At 37.2% G+C, this 22763-nt stretch overlaps 1 protein-coding gene across 6 annotated transcripts in view; it reads right to left on the bottom strand.

Annotated features, from left to right (window-relative positions):
* Positions 1 to 22763, bottom strand: part of SCN1A (sodium voltage-gated channel alpha subunit 1) — a 102645-nt gene that overhangs the window by 42114 nt on the left and 37768 nt on the right. For 3 of the 6 annotated variants that reach the window (XM_030019338.2, XM_030019339.2, XM_030019340.2), the window contains 13 exons: positions 19957 to 20075; positions 16577 to 16666; positions 15646 to 15774; positions 14854 to 14945; positions 13667 to 13939; positions 8026 to 8089; positions 7257 to 7398; positions 6895 to 7101; positions 6155 to 6460; positions 5064 to 5444; positions 3742 to 3874; positions 2659 to 2897; positions 183 to 356 (listed from right to left, as the gene is read on the bottom strand). In XM_030019338.2, coding sequence (XP_029875198.1) covers positions 183 to 356; positions 2659 to 2897; positions 3742 to 3874; positions 5064 to 5444; positions 6155 to 6460; positions 6895 to 7101; positions 7257 to 7398; positions 8026 to 8089; positions 13667 to 13939; positions 14854 to 14945; positions 15646 to 15774; positions 16577 to 16666; positions 19957 to 20075 — 2349 coding nt within the window. Of the gene's footprint in view, positions 1 to 182; positions 357 to 2658; positions 2898 to 3741; positions 3875 to 5063; positions 5445 to 6154; positions 6461 to 6894; positions 7102 to 7256; positions 7399 to 8025; positions 8090 to 13666; positions 13940 to 14853; positions 14946 to 15043; positions 15136 to 15645; positions 15775 to 16576; positions 16667 to 19956; positions 20076 to 22763 lie in introns of all 6 variants that reach the window. The other 3 variants (XM_030019343.1, XM_030019344.2, XM_030019345.2) reach the window with 3 other exon arrangements.

Genomic DNA, 22763 nt, shown 5'->3' with positions numbered 1-22763 from the left:
ATCTCGATCTCTGTCAATTCCCATTGAAGACAGTAACATACCACAAGTAATAAGGGTTTGTACTAATGAAAGAGACATCAGGATCAGTATCGTGGCAAACATCAAGCAAACTTTTAAGGCAAAAAATTACATTATTTTAATGAAGTCCCATTGCAAAATCAGTGCAATTGATGTATATTTACCAATCTGAATGATCGAAGAACTGAGAGTCCTTCCACATCTGCAAGACCAAGCTCAACCAAGCTAAGGGTTACAATAAAACCATCAAAAATATTCCACCCTTCCTGGAAATAATAGTAAGGATCCATTGCAATTATCTTGAGAAACATTTCTGCTGTGAAGATTCCAGTGAAGACCTGAATTCAAAATGCAGTTTGTTATTTCGTTGTGAAATACAATATTACAGATTTAGCTGTTTTCTAGGTTTTTAATCCAAGCTACATACCTGCAATGTCTTATCCAAAACTGATACTTAAAAATAGTTCAGTGTACTGTAGTGATTTATTATGCCCACGTTCCCTTAACAAGTGCCATACAAACCAAGTAATTTTTTCAATTAATTAAATTTTATACTAATCGAGTTACATAAATTTCTGTTTTATAACATTTATCATCCAATTTCAACTCTATCAGGATATGGACTTTCTCATGTACTGTGCAAACAATATCCCAGATTTGATTTTTCACAACATAAACCAGAATGCTTTCCAAGAAATTACATGGTATAACATCTTTCTTGGTGTACTAATTACAGTATGCAGCAGCATGAATGAGGCCAAATCTAAGACTCCAGAGGGGCAGCTCTTTGCTGGTATAACCTGCCATAATCCCATTCAGCTCAACAGAGATACAATTATTTATAATTGATGGGGAGCAACTGAGATACAACAATGTGCTAAAGCTGAGGAACTTCTCCCTGGGTGTTGCCAGTAAGTTCAGTGAAGTTGATTGGCTCAATCACTTTGATGACAGGAATGAAAGAGCATTTAAGAATGCATTTTAAACATGATATTGCTGGTAATGGTTTCTTATCATGGGATGCTATGCTGAACGAAGTAGGAATCATATTTAGGAGCCACCAAGGTAGTGACCCTGAGTAGGTTTGAGAGAAGTCTTAGAAGAATTTCTGGTAGGATAGGGATGTACTAAAGCCACCATTAAAGGCTGCCTGAGCCCTGGTCTGAAATGCTTTCTTTTTTTGGTTTTGATAACCCATTTTCAAGCAAGCTGAACAGAAAATGGGACAGCTAAAGAGAATAATCTGACTTGCTCTGCCTAGGAACAGCAATGCTCAAGATAGATTTTATTACAGTCTTTAAATACATTCCAGATACAAACACTGGAGAGGGAAAGGTTACTATTTTTTAAGCTACAGGATTGGAACCACTGAGGAAGCAGTAGGAATGAATAAATACAGGCTGAAATGCTGACTTAGGTTCCTAACGATCGGGACGGTGAGGTTCTCAAGGAGCTTTAAAGTGGAACTCCTGGAGCAGGTGAACCCTGAGAGCCTCTGTATTGCAGAAGGGGTTTATGTCAGGGAGCCTAAGACTGGAAGACCGTGGTGCTTATAGCCAGGTTCTCTTGCACTCCCTTTGTAGCCAAATGGACACCAAGACTTATATGGCATTTTCTTGGTTGAAAAACAAAGCTATAAAATGCTACAGTACAGGATTTTACATTTTACTAGGAAACTCAGATTCAGAGTTTCCCTTATTTTAAGTATATGAAAACCAGCTATGTGTTTATCTATTAATTCTCCCTTCTAAATCCTGTAGTTATTTACATGATTTGAGGCATTTTTTCCCGCATTACAAAACAAGGATTATTAACATTCCCATTATAAGGAATCAATTCTTAAAATAAGAGACAATAGGACTGCAGCTGCAGATACTTCTATGTGATCAAACCTGTCAGTTCAAAAGCATCAGAGCTACAACAAATTAACTCCTGAATTCTTTAATAATTTATCTTTTTGAAGTAGAAGGGAGAAAATATAGTTGACAACATGAGGAAAAGATATCTTACTAATTATCTGATGACAAAAAAATATAAAAAACTGTAAGAGGAAAAAGTACTGCAGGATATTTTTCATAGTTTTACATAAATCATATAAAGAAAACAATCCACATATCCACATAAAAAGTCTTTTACAGAAGAAAATTCTAGAAATGCTTTTAATTTTTTTTTTTTTTTTTTTTAGCTATTGTAAACCTGTGCTGAGGAAACAGCAATTAAAAACACATTCATAATTTAAAGATTTGTATTGTATTGATCGAAAAAGTAACACTACATTTATTTGCATAGTATCTTTTTCATGGAAGTAATGCATTTCCTGGTTTAGTAGTTAGGCAAATCAACTTCTGTTTAAGATGGACTTTACTTAATGCAGCATTGGCGTCATTTTTTAAATTTTTAATTTGGCTTTGCAGAACACTGCAATGTATTGATTTTACAGTATCCTAAGTTACATGAGCCAGGGATGACAGTGAAATTTCCAAAAATGTTCTGATAGTCATATCTGGAGGCCAATAAATGTCCAATAAATCTACTTTCTAAAGAGTAAAAAGAAAAAAAAGCTAATAAAACTCTTTCCTTCAGCTATATTTCAGACATAATTCCTGCCAAATCATGAACAGAAAACCACAACCTACTTACCAGATTTCCAACTGAAAGTACGTTATTGAATTCATCAGTCATCGGATAATGTTCCATAGCCATAAAGAGTGTATTTAAAACAATGCAAATTGTAATAGCCAGGTCAACAAATGGGTCCATTACAACTAAGTTGACGATATGTTTTACTTTTAACCAATGCGGACTGCAGTCCCAGATCAAGAAAATATTTGCAAATTTATACCAACATGGTGGGCATTTCTGTCTTGATTCTTCAAGTTCTGTAGGAAAAGAAAGTTCATACAGGTAACTATGTAATTGCTCTAATGTTCCTCAATCCTATATGAATGGTACCAGTCAAGTTGTCAATCTGTACTGGTACTGATTAACCTCCTATAAGCCCTTTTTTACAGGGCTTTTCAAGAAAGTCTTTGAAAAGTGCTATCATATGTATTTATTTTCTTCAAAGCTTATCTATCAAGCACAACTTCTTTGTATTCCAATCACTATGCTGATCAGTATCAATTTAGGCATCGATTTGTATTGTGTATTTAATTGTTCCTTGATTACACTTCAGCCTGTTCCTCCCACTTACTGTTCAATTATGTAAATATTTTTATTTTGAAACTTGTGGTGTTTAGGTAAAAATTTTCAATACAATTTTCATTCCTAGTTCAAGAAAAAAACATTTTTATCACCTTGAATAGCACTTCTTTAAAGAGTAACTGAATAAATATGTGCTAAAAATACGTACATATTTTAAACAATATTTGAAAAATGTTCAGTGACCTTCTTGTGTGCAATAATATATTTTTAATTACTGTGCATAAGCATCCACTCAGTTATGACCATCAAACATAATTCTGTAGTTCTGATGACTACAGGAGGTAGGTGGTGGCAAAACAATGAGATAGAAATGCTTACATATATAATACCTTTAAAGCTTACTTACGTAATAACCTTAATGAATAAAGAACTTTAGGTTTCCTGATAAATATGTGTCTGTTTGTGGGATTGCATCTGTTAATTAGGCTAGTTTAAATCAGTTTTTAAGTTTCAACTCAAATTTTCCAAAGTCCATTGGAAAAAACAGGTATTAAATATTAAGCTATGCATAGCACACACCTTCCACAGTGTTTGTGAGGATACTAGCAATACTCATCGCTCTTTCCCTTAAAGCTGGATCTTCCAGGAAGTCCATAGAAACGTGAAAAGAGCTTGATATTCTCTTTCTCATTTCTGTTTCTGTAGTGGTGCCCTATACAGAGAACAATAATAGTTGAGACCATTTTGGAGAAATGAGATAAGCAAATACTATATAGAACCCTGTTATTAATGTCTTCACTTGGATACGTGCTTCGTGCACTTCAATTATTATCATGTCAGACTTTTATTACTTTTTAGTATCTTTTAAATAATTTTTAAAAGGAATGAGGCAATAGTTACCTACTGTTCAAGACTGAGAGAGTTCATTTACCTAACTTTCACAGTTCTTTCCTTCAAGCTATGAAAAATTATTTAAATAAATGGAAAAGGATTGAATTCAAAATATTGTATTAATTTTTTGCAAACAGTAATTTTTTTCCTTGCTCCTGCTGACAGAATATTCTGGGTTTTGTAACATAATAGTCTTTTCCCCTAGGCAAACTGTAGCAAGTAAGAAAAGTCTGACTGCCTCATGCTTCCTCATGCTAGTATTTTTTTAGTAATGTGAGTAGACAACTTTGAACTAAGCAAGAAATTTTTTTGAGATGTCTTCTCTTACCTTGTATATGGTAAGAGAATGGCAGCAATATGTGCTGCACGTATGTTCACACAGACGTTTGTATTTTTGGAAGTATGTATTGATGATCTTCCAATGAACCATTTGTTATCTACACTACAGAACTGCACCAGCAATGGATGGAAAATATATAGGAATGAGAAGTGAAAGAGAATAAAGAATTGACAACTTCCTTACATTTTCAACAGGGCTGATAAGGAAGAATGTTATCAAAATTAACGAACAATGCTAATTTTGATAAAGTGATAATAGCAGCATCATATTGACTGCAGTTATATTATAACATTTTTTTATACTATTTTCAATTGCATAGTAACTATGATTTTGTAGACCATAGCCAAATAGACCTTTAGATTAGCCAACGTAAAGTATAGCACAGTAATATAGAAAAGCATAGTGCTTTTATAAATGTGTAAGTAAGTTAATATTTTATTACTTGGAAACTGCGAATTGCATTTGTTAGTTATGAGAGTATTTGTAAGTAAATGCTTAGGTTGCAAACCTATCATCTTAGCTGTTTTATTTATTAAAGATTTTACAAGATGCAGGAGCATTCACAGCTTGACCAACCAGGAAGCATTGCCAAGGGTTCCATTCTGTAGAAAACACTGGCTGGTGCAGTAAGAAAAGGCCACCATGCCTAAGCTATTTAAAACTTTCTTACATTGTCATCAGTAGCTGGTTTATCTATTATCACCTCTGGCAGAAGCTGTCCAACGGGCGATGTAGGAACTGATGGTCCACCGACCAGGGAAACCACCCCATTGCAATCCACAGTGCTGTGCATCTTCCCATTCACTGGAAACACCGCCAGCATCCTGGATGACCTACTGGCCTGACTAATGTTACTGTTGCGCCGTTCACCGTGTCTGCGCGGCACAAAGAGAGAATCTCTTCTGCTATCGTTGTCTTCAAAAGTGCTGTGCTCATCATCGGCAAAGTCATTTTCTGATCCTATATCCTTTGCTCGACCTCTGAAGCTGAAAAGGCTTGTTCTGCTGTTGCGCCTTGGGGAAAACAGGGAGCCACGAATGCTCAGCAAAGACTGCAGGCAAACAAAATTTGTGATTATTAGCTGAAACCTTCAAAGTTAGTGTTGTTATTAGAATAGCGTAGGCAGTTTTTTTCTTAAATGAGAGTAACCATTTTTCCCAGAAGCTAAATGTTGCTGTGAAATTTTTGCATGTATTTCATTATATGTGTATTTTGCAAATAGAAATACCACTGTTCATGGATTCTTAAACAAAACCAATTTTGAGCACTCCTTTCTCCCAATGTCAGCTAGAGCTGCTGAGTAGAATAGTTGCACAATACCCATCAAGAAAAAAAAGGGAGTCTATACATGCACGTTCTTTCATGTATGCAGCATCCTGCACTTATTGAACCAGCCTCCAAACAGCATTGAAGCAGGAGGAAAATATGAGGCTATCATAATGGAAAAATACTGTAGCACTTTAATAAGTCTAGGTAATATATAATCACTCTACCCCCCCCCCAAATCAATCAGAGAATATTTTTAAACAACTCTATTACAAGAATAGAGATATGAGGTTACATTTAATTCTCTGTGTTTTTTTACAAGACAATCTAGCAGCTACAGCACTTTCTCTCAAGCACTACCAACAACAATAAAGTTTAATGAAAATCTCAGTGTTTCCTTTCTTTAGGCAGTAGGGTCATATTACAGTACATAGGTTGTAACAGCCGATGATGCTTTAAATGTATGCTTCTACTAAAAATATCTATATGCAATACCTGATGTGGAGAAGAATACTTCTTTTCATATGTCAGTCTATTGCCTTCAATAGATAATCGGAAACCTTTCCTTCTGATGCTGTCTTCTGATTCAGACTTGTGAAATTCATCTTCGTCTTTTTCCTCTCCTCCAGACTGTTCTTTCTGTTTTCTTTTTTTCCTTCTATTTCTCCTCTCTTTTGCACTCTTTGAGCTCAATTTTGATGCCTCTGAGGAACTTTCTGAGACCCCTCCTGCTTCTCCCCCAGCGCTGGGCTCCCTGGACTCTGCCGATGCTGTTACTGCTGCTGCTGCCACCGCTGCTGCCTGCCATGTTACAGAATGAATTTGTGTCACTGAGCAAACCATGGCATCATGGGTTTTTTTAATTTACTTATACAGATTTTCTAGTCCGAACCGGATCTTAACACTTTTCATAGGACATCCTCTCCCTGATTTTTTCTAATTTTTATCACTCAATGGACTCAAGATATATGTTGGTCATAGCCTTCTTCCATCTTTCATGAGTAGTTATTAAATGCAGAAGCCTAACAGACTGTATTTAGGACACTAGACTAAGAAAAACATAATGAATAATGTATACCTAGTTTTGAACATTCTTTCTTGATTATGGCTGGCTCATTCACAGTACAATGTCTTTAGTGCAGAATAGAGTATCTCTAAGCTGGCTCTGTTGTTGAAAGCCCAACAAGGTAAAATTATTTCCATACACTTCTGCATTACTACACCATAAATTATACCTGAGCTGCTTCTTGTTGCTTCTTCAGTTGTTCCAGCATCTGTTGAAATTCTGCTTCTTTCTGTTCTGCTTCTTCCATGGTTGCTTGATTCTGTTCTTCGTAGGCCATGGCGACCACAGCCAGGATCAAGTTGATCAGATAGAAAGAGCCCAGAAAAATCACCAGAACAAAAAATATCATGTATGTTTTCCCAGCAGCCCGCAGTGTCTGGAAATAAGAATACATTTATAAGCAAGAATAGGTATACAAAATCTCTGTTTTTCATATAGTTAATATTAAGATAATATAAGAAAATTGATTTTAGGCCTCTTGCATTATTGGTACAAACATATTTAGTCTATTTTGAATTAAAAAATTCTCACCAATTGATAAAGGTTTTCCCAGAAGTCTTGAGTCATCAAGCGAAATAGTGACAAGAAAGCCCAGCTGAAGGTGTCAAAACTTGTGTAGCCATAATTGGGGTTTCTACCAGCTTTCACGCATGTATATCCTTCTGGGCACTGCCTGCAAAGACAAACTGGGTGTTACCTTATATAGTTATTTTAATATTACCACCTGAAATGTCCAGGAGAAGATTGGGATTAAAAAGAGGATTTTTCTTTAGATAATCAGACTAGAAATAATAGCAGTTGTGATTTTTAATAGAAAATTATTTTAAAGGACACTAGAAAAATTGAGCAGGAAAGGCACATAAGAATTAGTGTCAAAAGTTTAATCTAAGCTTCTAAAACACAATATTCCAAATAATGTCTTTAATTCTTAATGTTGTAACATTAATGTCAATGTCAGTGTTTTCCCCACTGTCTGAGCCTGTTAGTACTCATATGTGCAGCTGGAACTGCGAAATAACATGCACTTTCCAGCTGCTGTGTCTGTTACTTCTCATCCAGGCAGGAGCTACTCTAATATCAAATTACTGATTCATTCATGCAGACTAAGCTCATCTAACCAATCCACTGAGCTCTGACCAGGAACCCAAATCCTCATCGCAGTGTAAAATCCTAGCATTTCTTATGTGAAAGAAAGTAGTCACTCAAAATATAGCCCCCCTTCCAACTGCACATCTAAAGAACATGGATCTAATTATCTAATTTGTACACAGTGCAATAACATGATGAAAGTTGATCTTACCCAGCATCAGAACTATTTCCGCAAAGCAGAGCATCATTTTGCCCTTCCAGAAAATAAAAATGACCTGTTTAGAAAAGAATTTTTAAAAAATTATAAAATTCTGAATATGAAAGTTTTCTTACAGCTCTATGAAATATAGTCCCGCTCTAAAAGTGTTAAGGTGATTTCAGATGCAATTTTAAACAAGCAGTATTATTTTTTTCAACTTTAGAGTAAATGACAATATGAATTGCAGTGAGTGCTATCACTCACAGCACTTACTTACTGTTAAAATGCCAAAATGTACTAAAAATCCTGTCAAATGCTGCTGGATGTGGATGAAATGTGCAATACTCCCTTCAGTCTGTTCACTGAACTAAATCACATTTTGTGAAATTATATTGTACAGTTATTTATTACAATAATTAAATTGTATCTGAAAAAAATATACTGATAATTTATTTCAAACTTTCTGATCAGTATTGCCAAGGGTTCCAGTTTGTCACTTACAAAGACTTGTGACAGTTATTTAACATGTGAACTCTGCAAAAAAACAGCCAGCTGCCAACGGCTCTAACTGTTACAGGTATGTACACACTGCAATTAGCCGGCTGATTGGTATGAAGGCCGTGGTATACATCTAAATTTAACTCAGACGGAATTACTGCAACAGTCACCGACTTGCGTAGGTAGGATTTTAGGATTATATGATGAAATTATTGATCACCTTAGGAAAGAAAAATTGGGTAAGTTCCACCGAATCACCCTGTAGCCAACCATCCCATAATCTTTATAGTAATCCTGTATTTAAAGGACATTTTAGGTGGTTTAAACAACAAAGGCATTGACCTGTCTATCTTTAGAAGAATAAAGAGATGATGCGCAAAACATTGTGCTTATTACGATTCACTTTGACTCTATCCTTGAGAAGTGCTTTGCTTTTTCCCCTCAAAGCAGATGCCTACAGTTGCTAAGCTCTTGATTTTGGAAAAATTATGACACGAGGAGCTTCCTCCTGTAGTAACGATCTCCCATTTGGTCGCAGGCTTAAGGGTGCAATTTATACAGGGTCAGACCATGCAGCCCAGTATCCCATTTCTGATGGAGACCAAAAGCGTTGCCTCAGGATGTCTGTAAGGACAGGGCAGGGACACGGCGATACTCCCCTGAGCACCTCCCCAGCTTCCAATACTTCTGAAGCACAGCAGCTTCGGAGTTAAGGTGGTACTTTTTTTTTGCGTCCTGAGAAGATTTAAACCCTGTGTTGGATTTCTTTTCCATTGGACTGGCCTGTTAGATTCCCTTAAAGTGATCTCATTTCAAACACTACCAGAGCAGCTGAGTTTAAACTTGACTGTGGCAGCGCAAGTAACAAGGGTTACTACAGAAGCTCATGAATTCTGAGTCTGGGGAGGTGTCACAAACTACTGGCTCAGCACCTTGATTTGCTGCAGGAGGGACCCAGCACCCAGCCAGCTGCATCTCTCCAAGCAAGAGTCACCGTTTAGAAAAGTTAGGTTTTAAGCTGTATGTAGACCTTGTTCTGACACTCTGTGTAGGACTCAATTTCAGTGTCTAGTGATACACTTGCGACTTACAGGGTATAATCTTTTGTACTGTACAAAGTGCACAACCCCATGTGCGGCCCGCTGTCATTCCAGGCTGGTGTGCATTGCAGAACTGCACTGTGCTGAAACACAGCTGTAAATAATAAAGTTAGCTGACATGATGCTGACCACAGCTGACCCTGATGAAGCAAACCTTATTCTGCATTATGTCAGCTAATCACGATTAAAACATGCTGGAACATAACAGCTGGTTGGGAAGAACACAAACCTGACTTGATATAGTTTACATGGAGCAGTCAGTCATGATCAGTACTGCATCAGTTGAGCTGAACCGCTAAAACAGGGTCTGTATTCAAATTCTGTGGCTCAGACAAGATGTGCCCTGTAAGCATGCTGTACTTGCCAGCTCCGCAGGAAATAATAGCTGCCCAGGCTTTCTCTGAGTGCACTGATACAGCTGTGACAAATGCTCAAAATAATATCATGATAGGAAGTTTTCATAGCAACACAAGCTCAGCGGTATACGCATGTGTCCCTAACTAGATGCAAAACTCTGAATTGTATTTTACCCAAGTAATGTGAAAAGCCCCTCACTACATCAAAGGTATATGTTTGGCTCCTGTTTATTTGATTGGGAAGTGGGAAAAAAACCCTGGTAGGCGAGCACTTTACTTCAAGGGAATTTACAGTTGTTTGGGTAAACCTAGGGTAATAACTGAGAATAATTGTTATTCCACAAAACAGATTGTGAGATGCTGTTTCCCAGAAAAAATTGCTTATGGCAAACTTGCCAAGATAAACTTAAACTTATCTAGCATTAAGTTTATTGGATCTGCTATCTTGGAAAAAGAAAAAGGAAAAAAAAGAGTGCTTGACTCACTAATGCCAGGTGTGCTTACATAAAGTCTCGCTAAATGGTATTTCCAAAAATGAGCTCAGTGGCAAAATTAGGGCTTACATGCCTTTTTTGCATAGTACACACAAGTACTGGCATAAAAACTTGTATAATTCCCACAAAAGGCAGTGCCATTGCACCGCTCTGAGTTCCAGGTAAGTCCCTTCTTATTGCCCTGTGAGACGCTGGTTTAAGAACCATTTCTGTATCCTGTCTGCGCATCTGCAAAAAGAGAGCAGGAAGCTGTGAGAAGATAATTTTTCTGTTTGAAACTGCTGGTAAGCAAGGACAAGCTTATTAACCTCATAATAAGACTCATAATTTCATTATAAATTTCATAATACATATGAAATCCCATGTAAATATACAAAAGATTCAAGTAGCCATTCAATGAAGTACCTTCTGTAACTAATTCAATTCAGCTTTGTTTTTTAGGGGGCTTCAGGTCTTCTTTAAATCAAATGAAATCAGAACTTGAGTTTATAGATTCTTGGTTAAAAAGCCAGGAAATGAAGTTTGACCTTGAAGTCAGGTCTTCATTAAACTTTGCTTACACTTTGTTATACCCTGTGGCATGGGATCTCCATGAATTCACATGTTCAAGTAAAGGGAGTTTCACAAAAAGATTGCATCTTGATTTAAGAAACTCAGATGGAAATCCATCATAGTCATTGATCAGCTGTGTGATCACAGTTAGAAGCTGTCTTACTTCAATTTGAAATTTGTCTGGCTCTGACTTGCAGTTATTGAACGTGTTACATCTTTGCCTGCTAGATCAAAGATATGTCTATGATGAAATTTCTGTTCCCCATGAGGTTTTTCTCAACTGTGATCAAATCACCCCTTAAACCTTCTCTTTGATATGCTAAGTAGGTTGGGCTCCTGGTCTATCTTGGTATAAAGCATGTTTTCCAGCCCTTTAATCATTCTGCTCTTTTCTGAACATCCTCCAATTTTTCAACATTCTACCTAAATTGAACTTTATATAGTATTCCAGTAGCAACTGCAGTAGTGTTACAAACAGGGGTAATACTGCCTTCCTGGCCAATAATTTATTTATGCGAACAGGATACTATTTAGCTTTTTGGTTGCAGAGTTCTAGCATTAATTTTTCAGAGTCTTGGCTGTTCCACAGTGCCATAGGTGCCTTAGCCTCTCTATTGCTAAGGGCTTTCCAATTGCATTTCTATATCCTGTTTCTCAGCTGCAGTTCTGCAACCATTTATGTAGGCTGCTATGGCAGTGTTTTCCAGAGCCTCTGTGGCACTATTTTTCCTTTGTTCTCATGCTATTTTTCATGCTGCTTTTATTCTCATGACGTTACACCTGCAAACACATTACTGTTGCAGCGGGTACTCATGGGAAGCAATTGTCTCTGGTGTGAGATTCACCCCTCTTTCTCCCCTTTTTTCCTACTCCTTGCTTGTAGCTTTTGGTTTATATTAGGTGATCTAATAACATGCATGTACGAGCTTAAAAACCAACCAGCCGTGCAGCACCTGCCCTGATCAAAGTGCTTTCCAATTAGTGCTAATAGCACTGTAAGCAGGAACAACCTGTAGGGAGTTTGAGGAGATGATAATGAAAAACACACAGTTGCTATGGGAAAAATATGACAGAGTGATCGCTGCTGCACTGGAAAGGGTACCCAGGGGGGGAGACTCACCTGGGGACCCCACCACTTCTCTTCGCATCTGGGCACCGTGGTCAGTTTTCCCTTTCCCCTTCCCTCTTCTTTCTCTCTCTCCCCTTTAGTTCTTATTTTTCTCCAAAAGTGTCTTTCACTGTTAGAGCTGATGTATGCCACCAGCTACAGACTTTATGCATGTGAACCTGTCCCCACATGAATTGTGCAGCATTGATTTTTAGGATAGGGAGCTTAGGTTTGTAACCTCGCATTTCACTGTACTGAAATGCATTTCTTTATCTATCCTCAGTTTGCCAGACTGCTCTGTATCAGCAAAACTGGTTGGAAAATCATACTTTGGGAAATTATCAAATGGAAATATGCATCAAAACAACTTCTGAAGAGGTTTGTCCGAGATTGCTGCTATTCAAGGTTTTAACTAAACTAGATGATGGAAGAATGCTTACCAAATTTGCAAATGATACTAATCTGATAAGAATGGTGGTGAGTTTGAGGAAACAATTACAATTTAAATGATCCAGGACAGTTGGAGAGATGGTCTGAAAAAATAGGATGCTGTTCGGGCCGGAACAATTAACTGTGCAAATACAAGTGGAAACTCAATGAGGTAAAAGTCTGCAAAAGATTCTGGAGCGGGTAGACCACAAGCTGAACATGATTTAATGAAGTTACAATTGTAAACAACAGCAAGCCCTAGCCTAGGATATATAAACCAGAAGTATAAGTTACTATGCTACCGCATAATCCTTCTTCTCTACTTAGTATGCCTCATGTGGAGGAGGAATGCCTAGATGAGGGTACTGCACTTTAAGAAGCATGTTTATGAACAAGAAAGGATCCAGATGAGAGATCAAGATCTAGAAAATAAATTGTAGGAGAAAAAGGTTGATGATCTGGGTTGATTAGCATATAAAAAGAAGACTGAAAGAGGACAGAACAGGGCATGGCAACATAAGAACAGTGTTTAAATACCTCAGAGACAGTGATTAATGATAGGGAATAATTTGGTTTTGATGCCTGTGGTGAAGTTGATAAGAACAATGAGCTTAAATTGCAGCAGGAAAATTTGTTAGACCTTAAAAAGCCCACTTTCTAACAGTAAGAATAGTGAAGCACAAGAATGGATAGATGGTGAAAATACTGAGTACTCCATCACTGGAGTCCTCACTGAATGTCAGAAGTCTCTGACATCTGTCAGAAATCACATAGCCAGAAATCACATAGCAATCTGTTGCTGATCTTGCTTTGGAGTATTGGAACGGAAAGTGTTTAAGACTATTAAGTAACTTTAAGAACTCCTTTGGACCTCTTCCTGTCTCAGGGGAGATGTGGATTTCGCAGAGGAAGCTGAGAAAAAGAGCTGTATCAAGTAGAGATACCATGTTCCTTGTTCCCTCTTCCATGCTGGCCTTTGGAGCAGAGATATGAGAAAGAGAGGAAACACTTCTCCTGCTCTGTCTTAACTAAATGTGTCATCCCTTCCCCTCCTTATTTCTAAGAACTGGGTCAGCCACAAATCACTTTGGTAAGAATTATGCTGACAATACTTACTTTCATCTTCAATGTACCCCTTCCAGTCAAATGGAGTCACTGTTGAATTAACCAATGTACCATTTTCACCTATGGTACTGTTTAGCTGGGCAGTAATATTTGTTTCCAAAGTAAAATTTTCTGGAGGCCACTGCAGGCATTTATTCCTCAAGTTGCCCATGAACAGCTGCAGCCCTATTAGTGCAAATACACTCAGACAAAACACAGTCAGGATCATAACATCCGAGAGCTTCTTCACCGACTGAATTAGGGCTCCCACGATAGTCTTCAAGCCTGCAAATGCAAAGGAATTTTTATTCTGATGTTCAAAACTTTTTTAAAGCATAAAAATGACAGTGTCTCCCAGTAAAGTTATAGATTTCATGCAGAAGCCCAAATAAATGATTGTAATGTCTGTGAAATAACATTTTTGTGAAGAGCTTTTTCACTTGTGAAAATGAATAAATAGTTGAAATTTATGTTCATTTGAAACTGTGAATGGAATGAGTTGCATATATTTCAAAACACTTGTTTTAATGCTAAAACAAGTGACTTTTTATTCATGCTGTACATGAATCTCACATAAAAGTCTTCTTTCTTTTTATTTGTCAATACCTCTTGCCCCAAACCTTTGCTACTATCAGTTTTATAACATACTAGATTTAGAAGACAGTGGTAAAAAGCCTGTTCAACAATAAATAGGATTAAAATTTAATGCTATAAAACTGGAGATGGTTTGGAAAATCGTAGCATTTTAAGATAATAAAACCCCCATGCGATGCCCATGCTGTTCTTTATTATCTTATTCCTTCATCTTCTTACTAAGTCAACATTTCGAACAGTTCTATTTTTTAGACACAAATATTCACAACAAATACCACATAACATCATGTAGGTAAGATACACATGGGTAAGAAAACTTCAGGGTTACTGATATTCGTTGAATGTGGAGAAGAAAGCTTGACATCATACGATGCAAACCACACACACTGTGTACTGCAATGTCTCATGCAAGAATCTGTTAAACTCAAAGGCTGATTTCAAGAGGAAAGAGCTCATGTTAAAAAGCAATGAATCAGAGATCTCAGTGAATTCTAGTATCTTCCGATTCCTGCTTTTTTTTCAAAAGAAATAAGACTTATGTTTAAAAAATATGAATTCCATCTCAGTGAATTAAAGTCAGCCTCAGTGTTTAACCTAGCTCTCACCTGGAATGACTGATATAGTTTTCAAAGCTCGGAGAACTCTGAATGTTCTCAACGCTGAGACATTGCCCAGGTCCACAAACTCTGTCACATATCTGTAATAGGGGAGTTCACACACAAACACAATGACAGGATAAAAAGGAACAGTTGGGAGGTACAAGGGGCCTAACACCTTACACCAGTTACTTCTTACCTGGGATTACAGAAATAGTTTTCAAAGCTCTCAATACTCTGAAAGTTCGAAGAGCTGAAACATTGCCTAGGTTTACAAATTCTGTTACATACCTGTAGGATTAAATCACAGTTATTCAGAATTTAGGCAAAGTTTATGCTACTTACTTGGGTCTTTCATCAAGACCGCTTTGGCGTTTTTAGCAAAAAATTAAATAGCAACAGTCAGAGGTTTACCTTTCACTGCAGTTTGCCTTGTATTAATATGCTTTCAGAGCCTTCAGTTAAATTAAGTGTCTCTGAAGTGAATCACAGTGATTTAACTTTGAAAGCCTAAAATTTATCTAGACTAGATTGGTAAGTTTGGAGAATGAAGTCAAAGGGATGCTCCTTTTCTGCTCAGAGAAAAAAATGCAGGACATGAAATTAGCCTCTCTAATACTAGCTGTACTAATGGCTTCTGCAGTATTTATGTTTACATCAAAATACGCATCTTAGAATGTGTTTTAGACAAAAGTAAATCCATACAAGAATTTCCATTTAATGAAGTTGATATGTATCGATACTAATTTCATGCCCTTTTGCCCTTCACTTTCAAAGAAAAAGCAAAAAACAAAAACTTACGCAAAGGTAATGACAGTGAAATCAAGCCAGTTCCATGGATCTCGAAGAAAAGTAAAATCTTCTAAGCAAAAGCCCCTTGCAATGATTTTTATGAGTGACTCAAACGTGTAAATTCCAGTGAACGTATACCTGGAAAATATAGGAAAATTTAATCAAAATAAGTAGCAACATTTTCCATTGGTATTCTGATAGAAACCTGATGATCAAATGAAAGAGTTTTTCACTTCAAAACTGGGAAAGAAATACAGTAAATAAGTAATTTCTTCTAAAATGCATTATATTCATCATATATACTTGTGTATTTACATGCATTTGTTGTGACGTGCTGTTGAAGTACAGCAGTTCTGATCTTGTACATAAATCAAAACAAATAAATCCATCAAATAAATCACATATATTAAAAATTTACTGGTGACACTCAGTCTAAAAGTATGCAACACTAGATTCGTTACTGTTAACCAAGAAAGTTGTGAGCATAAGTTACTGGATACTGTCTGAATCACTAACATCTAAAACATCTAGCATTAACTCTAAAAAGGGAAGAATGCAAGCATGCACTGAATTCTCACTTTAGGAACACTTTTGCATATATGCTGTCTTTAACTGACATGTACAAATAGATGGCCATGGTTCTGCTATTAACGCAGTAGCATAAACAAGGGGTGAAAACATTGGGTAGATGCTAAACCGTGAAGATGAGAGAAAACTAGTAGAATCTCAGTAGAATGCTATCTGTAAACAACTTTCATTTTTTCTACTTAATCATACTACTAGAAGGAGATAGAAATAATTATTCAATATTTCTACATAGTTTAGAGAGGAAATAGTAGTAGTGTCTCATGATAGGTCCTGCCAGCACACCTGACGGCAGTTACTGGCATGCTGACTCCTAGAGGAACAAAGATATCTTTAAATAACATAAGCAACTTACTCTACATTCTTTGTCCAGTCCGGAGGGTTACTCATGGTCATAAATACACAGTTGGTCAAAATAGTGCACATTATAAGCATGCTGAATAATGTAGATGTAGTTAAGGAAAACACAACAGTAATTCATACAATATCACATCAACCATATATCTTAAGTACAGTAAAATATTGCCACTTACACAAATCTTTTAGACTTTGGTAAACATTGCATGTATATTTTGCTTAACCTGGTAGTTTTCACTTTAGCACATTGAACTTTAATATTAGTCTTAATTTGTTGATGGTCTGATGTTGATTTGTTGATGTCCTCGTGTTTTGCTTTCAGCTGGTACTGAAAGGCAAAGGAGATGGCTCTCACGCCTGGGAGGGAACGTGAGATGAGTAGCAGCCAAAACCGAAATAACTTGCAGAAGAATATGGTTTTACTTAAGTACCTGACATGACTGAATAAGTGTTAGTCTTTCACTTCTACAGTTTTGGTACTAAACTCAACAGCTGGCATATGCAAGGTAAAAAAACTTTATCCTATTTACCATGAGTCAGAGCTGTAGAGAAAGCACATACCACCCCAGCACAGGCAGTCTGTCAAAAACACAGAACACTGAATACTGTTTTTAATTGCTGAAGTGACTGTATTCCATGTTTCCTTGTCACTAGCTTAGCAGTACATGCTTCAGTCAGTAAAATAGAAATCCATAGAGAGATCACAGATTAAGGTGAATAATTTTCCCATACTCTATTTGGGCTGTCTTAAAAACATGTTAGCATCAAAAGATGCATTTCGTTCTACCAATGCTATAATTTGAAAATGGTTCAATAGTACCTTGTGGTCAATTGCTTGAAAAGCATGGAAAACTGGTGAAGATTAGAATGAAAATGATTTTTTGTTTAGAGTTCCAGCAAGGAACAATTAGGTATTCTGGGACTATGGAACCCAGACCAAGAGCTCACAGGGGCTTGTGGTAGGGAGGTGGGACAGTCCACTGGGGCTTTGTTACACCCAATGCGATGTTCTTGGTTTACAAGATCACTGGCTCTATGAACAGTGAGGTCTTTCCCTTTTCATGGCAATAAAGTAAACTCGATTATTCAAATATTTGGAAATACTGAAGTAACCAAACTAGACCAAAACCTGACTCAAAATGGCCACATGATGGCAGCAAAAAAGTAAGAACTGCTACACCTTTATGCCGAATGGTTAACTAATTTTTCCTCCAATCTCTCTAAATGATGTGTTCCTTAAAAATAGTTACACCAACATAACTGGCAAAGAAGCTAGCTTAAACTGAAGCAAGCCATTTATAGATGAACTTGTATATAAGAACCCAGGATTTTTAATTTCTTTTTTTTTTTTTTTTTTTTTAATCAAGTAGATAGCATTTTGTTGTTTGGGGTATATTTTTATACCATGGACAAAACACGCCCCCAAAAACCAACCCTTCACTCTAGGTGAGGGAGGAATAGGAGAAGTAACATCTCAGCCTAAACTTTGCAGAAAATTGGTGCAAACATTAAGATCATCGCTGCTGAACAATTGAAACTTAGGCACATCTTTTCAATTAAAGATTCAAATCACAGGGAAAGATTTAGCTGCCTGATTCCCATAGATAGGTGGGTGACCTTTGTCTAAATGCCTGACCAGCAGTGAATATTGTGATATCTTTCATTAAGTGACTTAACTTATTTTGAAGATCATGTTGTCACACAAGCTCTGTACAGTAAAAATAGTTGTTCAGTGGCTTAGAATAAATGATTAGAATGTCTTACAATGCTTGTCCTCACAGACCACAGATAAAAAGATAAACACCCCCCCCCCCCCCCAAACCCTACATCTGTATCTAAGATAAAAATAGCCCATCCCATAGTTGGCTGGTTGGAAAAGAAATCAGTCCATATAGTGAAAGGAAACTTCTTCCTATAATAGACCTAAATTACATGATCACACAATCAGTTAATAAAAGGAAAAATATTGGAATTGCATATTGGTGATTAGAATTGCTTTTGTTCTAACTGCCATCAAGACCAGCTGGATACTCTTTGAACACAATTAGGAGGAACTTAAAACCAAAACCAAATGCAGTAATCAGCATGCCGGTAGAAACATTACCCACAACTAGCACAGATGCAGGGTTGGAAGGGATTGTAAATCAGAGTCTATAACTTGAATGGATAAGCATTCATTAGAGGCTTCAGTCTGACAGTATTTGGCTGCATCTTCTCACCATCACCACCACCGTGCCTGCAGGTCTCTGTCAGGTCCCTTAGCTACTGTCCCCAATTGCTCCCTGTCTCCTCTCCAGACACGCCCCCCCTTCTCTCACTGCTTTAACTTCCAGGGAGCTCAGAGGAAAACATCTTCTGAGTCAGCAGCAATCAGCCTGGTTTCTTCCTTTTTCCAAAGACCTAGAAGATTCTGCCAGCAGTCTCTAATAATAAGACTTCTGCCTTTGACTAACCGTTGAGTTAAAAGTCTTACTGTCACACTGAAGTTTTCATTTAGTGACTACTTTTCCCCAGTCCTTGGGTTTTGCAAGAAAAGCACACCAAAACCTCACCCGCTAGAAATTCCCATCAATCTGTTATGAGCATCAGGCACCAATCCCACATGCCAGTCTAAAACTTTACCTTGTGCACCATCCCATCAGTTATGGTCCCCCAATCTGTCCACCATCTGCACATACAGATGCTTTCCAAACTGCTTGCAGGACTGCTGCCTGTGCTTTCTGGCAATGTATTAAATTTGGCAGAGGCTTATGGTGCAACTGGGCAGGTTTGGGAGTGTGAGATTCAGCATGCATGAACCAGGCTTCCAGGCACACTGCTGCAACAGACTATAAGGCTCGTCTTGAGGATGGCCCCAGAAGGACCCCTAAAAGGCAATATAAACATACCCCTGAGCTAGCAGTTCCTAAGCAGGAACTGCATATCTACCTAATTGCTTGCAAAACTCAGAGCTCTTCTGGAATTTGTGAGCACAAACTGCTTTTGGTTTTTTTGGTTTTGTTTTTGTTTTTTTTTTAAAAGATGTAATTATTTTATGAATAGGCTTCATAGTGCAAAAAAGAATCTGGGGTGCAAAAAATTTCAATGTTAAAATAAATCTGAAGAAACTTTTCTGAAAAATTGATGAAGATGGATTCTTAAATCCATCTGCAGATTTGTACAGCAGAAGTATTGAAATTCAACAGAATAGCTAAAATAAATCTATATGAAATATACATATTTTCTAGTATTTATAAAACCTTACCGTAAGTCTTTCACTGTAAAATAAAAATAAAATTAACAGCCTATGAAAACCTTTATTTACAACGAACTAGAAAGAGTTATGAGTTTTCTTAGTTTTGGTGTGTAACATCTTGAACAACCATTGAAAAAGGATATGAATGTACCAAAATTTTAATAGCTATTTTTCTAAGAGGATTGAAGGGAGTTAAAATGTACAGGGCAGAGGTGGCACTGAATCGGAAGATTGCCTTCCCTTTATTCAATACTATAAAGGTCTGAAAAAGAGAAAGAAAAGACATTTTATAAGTGTGTATTCACTGTAGATGCTCATTTTAAAACTGTTCCTAGTGACCAATCAGCAAAATTTTAACTTTTTGAATAGCTAATACACAAAACTCACTACCCATTTTTAAAATAAAACTTATTTCCAGTACTTACCTGATGTACCTGACATATGAAAATATGATTTTAAATTAAATTCATTAATGTTTTTACATTACTTCTTCATTAAATAACCTCAGTAAAGTAATATGTTACATTTACATGTAAAAAAAGTGCAGAAATGATTGACTAAAATTGTAATTGTAGTTATGTTTTCCCATAGAAAACTCTCTCTTCCCGTTTGAAATACCATAAGCAGGGAGACCTTACCTGTGGATGTTAATGATGTGTTAGTAAGATAAATCCTTATAGAAACTGATTTAATAGACTACCCATTTGATGATATTTTTTATTCTACTCTGTTTCTTGGTCTTTGTACTGACAGGGAAATAGCAGTAACACATATAGCCATGATTAGGTAGATCTCTGAGGACTGTGGGCATCTGAATAAGCCTTACGGGAGGAGAGCAAGAGATACAGCCCAGATGACCTCCCTGCAGAATTGTGGTTTGCAGGTGTGTAACTTTCCAGAACATACATACTTGTTAAATTTAAATTTTAACAGCTAAAGAGCCTATCAAATTTAAAGAAACTTAAAGGCATGCAAGCCTTACTCCAGAGAATTGTAGAAGACTGTAGGCTGAAAGCTTGTCTATTTTTCTCAAATAAATCTGTGAGCCAAATATAAATGGTACGAGAGCAAACCCTACAAACATTGCTTTGCTTCCACTGTAGGTCATCACAGCTGCAACAGCATTGACGCTACAGCACGGGAAACGTGGACTGTCAGGCTTCTTTGTGGCATTAGGGTGCTGTTCAACTGCAAGATCAATCAGACAAGAATGAAAAACACTGCAGAAGGAAGGCTCAGGAACTCAGAAAAAAGCTGCGTGCAGTGGAAGGGATGATGCAAGGATTATAGCCTAAATTCAAACTGAATTAAAGGTATTGAAGAATCTACCCAAGAGAAATGTCCAAAATTGCTGTTGCTGTTTTGTCAGAGTTGTATATTTTGTAAATAAGCTATGGTAAAGCCTCCTTGTTTTTTGTAATGTTGCTGACAAAGTGAGCTGTAAACTAGAATGCCAGTGGAAGTGTGGGAAAAGGTATGTTGGTCTTTTCTGGTGCCTGTGACATCGAGCATTGCTTCAAGACTGTAAGCAAGTGGACTACAAGGCTTTTTCTGGGAAGGCTGGCAGACAGAGAAAATATGCCAAGGAGGTTCAAGAAGGACAATTCTTCAGTCTGCTTAGATTTGGGAAGCTTAGTATGTGTGGACCATGAAGTCCAGATACAAATATCTAGGAGCACCCAGGAGGTGGAGAGAGATGTGGAGATGAGGGTTTCCACCAGTCTGTGACAGATACCAAGTACCGAAGGCAGAGGAGAAGCAGGGATTAAGCCCTGAGGAAAAACCGTCCCAGTCCCAACTCACTTGCTGGCTTCTTTCCTGAGCTGTCGTCTCTCGTAGCTCTACACAGCACACCTCTCTATACAGACCAAACCCCTTAAGAGAAAGGCACACGCATGTAAGGGACTTTATATTGTCTTGAGTACAAACTCAAGATGTGTAGAAATGGTATAAGGTATGTATTTGATTTCCCCCCTTCTGCACAGAAATGGAGAAACTGTGGATGAAGCTGAGGACAGTGGGATAAAGCCTGAGTTAGCGTTTCCAAATTACACTTCCAGTTATGGATTACAGATAATAATAACCTTCAAAGTGTAACTGCAGATGACCTGATCTTAAATGAAGTTTTCATTTTAAATACTGAAGCAACCAAGCAGATTAATGATTTTTTTAGCACAATGTTTTAAAGCCTGACACCCGAAGGGGTAAGGTGAGTTTCCCCTCCCAGGTCTGTCCCCAGCCCCCAGGACTCACAGCTCAGAAGCCTCCAGCTCACGCTCACAGATTTTGTAGCTATGAGGTAATTGACAAAATACGTTAAAAATCACACTCCCTACTAACTTTGTATCTAAGACTACACCACCTGCGTTTAGTCAACCTACATTTAAAAAAAAAAAAAAACTTTGAACACAAGCATATTAAACATACATCTCTTTTCTAACGTGCCTTATGGAAAATAACAGCATGCTGGCACAGCTCCAGTTTCAGTTGGAAGCTGCTGCTATTTTAGCTGTTCTACTTTCTGCTGCCCTGCATAAGCACAACCAACAAGACATAAATTCCCTACCTCAGTTTTAATTTTTCATTCAAAGCATCTTTGTGACTGGAGCCTTCAGAATGACTTTGTTGGTCCTCTGACTTCTAGCCTTAAATGTGAACTAAAATTTTATCTTATCTCTGAAGAAGAATTTTCATAAAAATACAGATAACAGCTGATAGCTAATCCCTGTATAAGCTTCTCTCCCTGATAAGCCTGCTATATCTCACTCCAGTCTCAACCCAGATGCAAGCCAATGTGTAGGCAGTGTGGATGAACACAAAGTATTGTACCCAAAGCTGTCAGGACAACGTAGACATACACAGAGAAAGGCTAAATAAATTCTAAACAAATTGTAAGATTAATGTTCGTATATGAAGGATTATGTATACTTTTCGGGGCTTAGGTTTTATA

This window comes from Aquila chrysaetos, chromosome 6, assembly GCF_900496995.4.
Source record: "Aquila chrysaetos chrysaetos chromosome 6, bAquChr1.4, whole genome shotgun sequence".
Taxonomy (NCBI): domain Eukaryota; kingdom Metazoa; phylum Chordata; class Aves; order Accipitriformes; family Accipitridae; genus Aquila; species Aquila chrysaetos.
The sequence above is the reverse complement of the archived record's forward strand: the minus strand, read 5'-3'. Positions and strand labels throughout refer to the sequence as shown.